The sequence below is a fragment of the Dermacentor andersoni genome, chromosome 9, assembly GCF_023375885.2.
Source record: "Dermacentor andersoni chromosome 9, qqDerAnde1_hic_scaffold, whole genome shotgun sequence".
NCBI classification, from domain to species: Eukaryota; Metazoa; Arthropoda; class Arachnida; order Ixodida; family Ixodidae; genus Dermacentor; species Dermacentor andersoni.
Genome location: NC_092822.1, coordinates 18,242,501 through 18,247,689, shown reverse-complemented (window position 1 = coordinate 18,247,689; position 5,189 = coordinate 18,242,501). Strand labels below are relative to the sequence as shown.

Here is a 5,189-nt window from a genome sequence, read left to right as displayed (position 1 = left end):
TGTGATTTCCTTTATGCAATAAAAAGAAACACCGACAGCATTCCTCTGCATACATCCATCTATTTACGTTCTCGCTAGCTGTCTTGCCACGTTGCGGCGTCTTCAGTAAGGCCCGACAGATGGTGCTGCAGTGCTGCATGGCGTAAAGTTGACGCAAAGACATATTTCTCATATAACGTAGTGTTTCTTTACATGCTGAATCAGGTACAGGAACACGTTTCATACAGAGCAGCCAACGCTATGACGGCTAGAGAGACTTCTCTCCCTGCTCAAATTGGTAACCAAAACTAATGCGTCACATTTGAAAGAAAGACATAAGTAAACGCCATGTAATGTGACGAAGCTTTAAGTCTCGTATATTTATGTCGCAAAACATGACGCACTTATTACGTGGAAGGCGTCGAAAATCTAAACCTATTTACGGGCGAGTCAGCGGAGTGACAGCTTTGCTACCAGCAGCCACAGCGCATAACTGGCACTAGCGACCAATGAATGCACAGTACGTCACATACTGGTAGCGCGAAGGTTCATAAAAATTCCGCAGTTTGACGTAATCTTGTTTCCACAATCGCACAAGATTTAGCTGGGGCCAATACATTAAGTAGTTGGTGGCTCCTGCAGCGTTGCCTGCTAAGTATAAAACGAAGTATGGTACTAAGAATGATGCGCAAGCGTTGCGTGTGAACTGTGTGGCGTGTGAGCGTTTACGTCATCGAGCCGAAGCGCGCATATTATGTAAGCGTGAAGAAAAGGTACGATGCGTTTGATATATGCTGTTTTAGGGCGCTATTCTCAGCGCATGCTAGAGGTTGGATTGCGCAACATTTTGACGTGACACACAGAAAAGAAACACACACCACAGAGCGCTCTGTGATGTGTGTTTCTCTTCTGTGTGTCTCGTCAAAATGTTGCGCAATCCAACCTCTAATATGCTATACCAACACGCCCAGTCTTCAACCTTGGCTCAGCGCATGACGTGATTCCTCAACAACGAAAGCGTTGAAGTTCCTGCATGACGCCTGCTTAGACGAGCGGCTTTAGTAGGGCCGCTGTGCAATGTACACTCATGCATTCACTCCTTCCTTTCTCCGTGCCGTCATCCATTCCAATTCGTTAACTTCCCTTCCCTCTTTCTAAGTGCAGAGTAGCAGACTAGAGCGCATCAGCTCAGGTTGACCTCTTTGCCTTTCCTGTAAATTAAATCTCCCCGCCACTCTAAGGACGTGAGTAAATGTCTGCTGCTGTATATGAGGTTTCAGTTTTGAACCATGCCATCTGTCTCCTCGGAAGCGTACAGCTATTATCGTTGCCACATTGCTATGATTTCCCCAAGCATATTCCCAAGTTACGATGCATGAAACTCCTCCGGAGCCCCACCCGAACATCTGCTTGTTGGCCACTTATTTTCACTTACGGCACTATTTATTTAGGCCTCTCGTCCAGTGACCTGGAGACACCACATCCGGAACCACAGCAATATATGTTGATAAGCACTATTTAGATGCTGCCGAAATAGTGGAGAAAGACAATTTTTTGAGCGACAAACTACAACCAAGTAAGCAGTTGTGTTATTCTCAAGGCAACCTCGTGGAAGGTGCTGGAGCGCTAATGTAACATTCCGTATGGCGGAATACTAGTGTACCGCTAGCAAGGCGAGGACACAGAACACACAAACACACAAGGCAGGCACTGTCTGTAAATTCCCATTAGTGGCACAGGTTGAGCCATCTCTCATTTATACCTCTCTCACTTCCTGCCTGTAAGTTTGTGTTCCCTTCTGAGTCTTCATCTTGCTTCTGCTTCTGCTGCACTAGCTCCCAAGATTACGTACCAACAAGCCTGAATTGAGACAGCAGCTGCTCTACATGGCGACCTGCGAGAAAAGCTGTGATAGTGACGTGTGCCGCCTCCTTTTGTGCGCCGATTCCCGTTTCGATGCTCATCTTTCTTCTTTCCTGTCTCTTTAAGACGTTTTTCTCTGCAAAGGGCAGCAAGCCAGACTTTTTCTGACTAACCTCTCTGCCTTTCTTTTTCGTCCCTCTCTGTGTCATAAATGAAAAGCTTTCAACGCTGAGAGCCCGATCTATAAGCTAAAGCGAAAATTTGATGTACATTCTATTGCATCACCTTGAATCTTCGCTTTCAAACTTCTAAGAGCTCATAAAAAAGAATTATTCTAGTCGGCTGTTGAATTAGGCGACCTAAGTTCTTCTGCATGCGATAGACATGATTACCGTCTCTGGGTTTTATTAGGCGAGCGTCATCCCTATCGTGTCAAGAAATCTCTTTGCTGATTCTTGCGCTCAATTTAATTGAACTTCCTCAGTGAGTCTTAAACTTTAAATGTGCGGAAACAAGCCGGCGTCATTTCTTGATACAAGACAGTGTACGTTACCATAGAAGTTTCATTAAGCTGGCACGGGGACCTTATTTTGTCGGTAGGTGGCGATGCTGGCGGTTGCGTGGAAACGGTGGAGGCGGTGCCTTCCGCCGTCGGGATTCGTCTGCACACTGCTGGGCTTCTTGAGCACAGCTGCAGTTCTCGACGCCGTCCAAGACTCCATATTTCTGCGAGACCGCCAGGTATACACAGGCTACACATCAGTGCATTACCCAGAATATTGCAGCGTTAACCGTTGTATCCGGGAGACCTACTCGACAGATAGTTTTCAGTTTCCAGATCGAGTTAGGCAAGACAGAATGCAGCGCAAATGCTGCACCTGCGCTCGTGTTCGTGTTTGTAGACCAAAATCATTTACTCTCCCACCTACATTTGGAGCAAGCGCGATTATTCGCCACCGCCCCCTCCCCCCATTTCGATCGCTATTTATCGGTACAGGTTGCGCGGCTGTGATGACGGAGCAGTCGGCGACAAAGCCATGACGAGCCAACAGTGGTGGCAAGCATGCGATAAGAACAAGGCTGAGTGTTATCGCGGTCGCCCTTTCCGTCAGTTCCCGTAGTCCCAGCAAAAAAACATGGCCGCCATCTAGCAGCGTTGCAAATTGTCGTCTGTAGATCGGAATTTGGAGCGCCTAAATACAGGTGACGGCCATCTTCTGCAGGGTGACTGCAGTAGTTGGAGGGATGATTGGCCGTGGTAGCTCTGAATTGCGCCCGCGAAATGCGGCAAAGAATCGAATCCGCGACCTCTTGCTCAGCAGTATGAACACCATAACCATTTAACCACCGCAGCGGGTGAAAATTAGGACGGGAGGGATAACGTGAAACTAAGAAGCGCCAAGCTGTCGCGATCGGAAGAAGAGAAGCAAACACGAAAGCTTCCGGCAGAACCCATCTTACGAATAATGTCGACGTCAATGCGATCAGCGTTGACGCAATGCAGCAACACACCGTATTACCGTCGCGGAGACGCCTTATGAGGCGTGTACTGCAGCAGGGTGCCTCTGGCCGCGACATGCTGCGCCATCTAGCGACGCCGCCTGGAAGTCCACGCATGGCGCGTGTGAATTTATTTCAGGTAAGATTGTCTAGATATATATGACGCGGGTTCGATTGCGCCATGCACATCAAACACATTTTGAACGCTTATTTTTTCTTTTGTCATTGAACAATTCCACATAGCCAGTGGTACATACCCAGTGACCGGAGTGTAGGTCAAAAAGATCCATTGCACAGCAGCACATACCATTTGACACAAGCTGGCGTCAAAGAGGTTAAATGACAAGCGGCAAATGTCCAGAGCTACATAAATGTCGGGCGAGAAAAGCTAGCGTGAAGGAGGTTCATTCAAGAGCAGCAGCACACCTCCACTGTCACATACCCCCCATCAAGCCAAGTTAGTCCGATGGTTGGTTTCAAGTGCGGTTCCCACAGCGCACAAATGCTTAGACAGACAGACAGACAGACAGACACGGCAAAGCGCGTGGAGTAGAATACTAATCGCATTACAAATTGCGCTTTTATCCTTTGTTGCCCAGCAAATAAGTGTGTTCAGCGAGTCAGACATACAGACAGACAGACAGACCGACAGACACTGGAAAGTGCGTGGAGTAGAATGCAAATCGCACTACAAATTGCGTCCTTTTCTCCTTTGTTGCCCATCATAGGAAATAAGCGCGTTCAGCGATCACTTCAGCAAAGGCGTCCTCGTTGTCACATATCTTTTGGCGGTGTGCATAGCCGGGAACTTCATTGGGGCCGGAATACGTGACCAAGTCATCTCCAGGTCAAGTTCTGTGCGGGTAAGTTCAGCCGTGTATCTTGCAGGATTCAACAGGGACATTAGATGTGCATAAGTCAGTGTTAGCTGACATATTATTTGCCACAGAACGCTCCGTCGCATAGTAGTTTTCTTCTTCTTTTCAGAGGGGAGAAATAACTTGTAGTGGGCCTCACATTGCAGCTGATGATGATGAGGTTGATGATGAGCTTTTAAACATGACACTTACCTGATTGATTTGGCAGAGACGGCGTCAAAACTTTGGCATCTCTTTCGTCCTTCGGTTGTTTCATCTATTGGAATAGTTATGTCTGGCAAATGTTTGGCTATGTAATAGAAATGCGGAAATTGCGTTTTTCATCCACTAAAAAAAAGTTTTCCTAGCCTTGGTCAGACGATTCTGAAATCTGAATTCATCGTACGCTGTTTTGGATGCCAAGTCCATACCTACCTTTCGTGGTGACTGTAATTGTCTTTTAGAGTTTCGAGCCTCTGGTATTGATAAGAGTAAGTCATTTGCATATTTTTGCTAAGTGGGGATCTGCCAACATGGCTGCAATCAGTGTTCTTTAGATGTAATCATTCAACAATGAGAGTAAGGATCCAGAGAGCCAATCGTCGCGCCTACCGCATCCTCGTAGGAAGACACCGTGTCCATCGCTGACTTGACGAATACAAGTTCGCGCGCTGAAAATTGGCACTGCGATGACGCCCACTGCTACTTTAGTGCATAAGCGAGTATCGCGTTCTTTATTTTTTCTCTCTCTCTTCTTTTTTAACACACTGCGTGCATGCCATAAACGGTACAGAATTAGGCTTGGAGCCGAGGATCCAGCGGCAACAGAATGGTATTGCTTGGCTCGTAGCGCGCGTAGTTTCAGAGATATTCAGAGATTTCTTAAGAGAAACCTGATCATCAGAACTATCGATTTTGTTATATAGGATGCAATCGTCTGCAAATAAACGGATTTTTACCGGTGTGTCTTGAGCAATGTCGTTCGTGAAG

The 5,189-nt window shown here is 46.9% G+C and overlaps 1 protein-coding gene across 1 annotated transcript in view; it reads left to right on the top strand.

Annotated features, from left to right (window-relative positions):
- Positions 1 to 3,340: 3,340 nt before the first annotated feature.
- LOC129383838 (uncharacterized) overlaps positions 3,341 to 5,189 on the top strand; it is an 8,684-nt gene continuing 6,835 nt past the window's right edge. Inside the window, exons 1-2 of the mRNA XM_055068761.2 lie at positions 3,341 to 3,481; positions 4,071 to 4,205. Coding sequence (XP_054924736.1) covers positions 3,341 to 3,481; positions 4,071 to 4,205 — 276 coding nt within the window. The remainder of the gene's footprint in view (positions 3,482 to 4,070; positions 4,206 to 5,189) is intronic.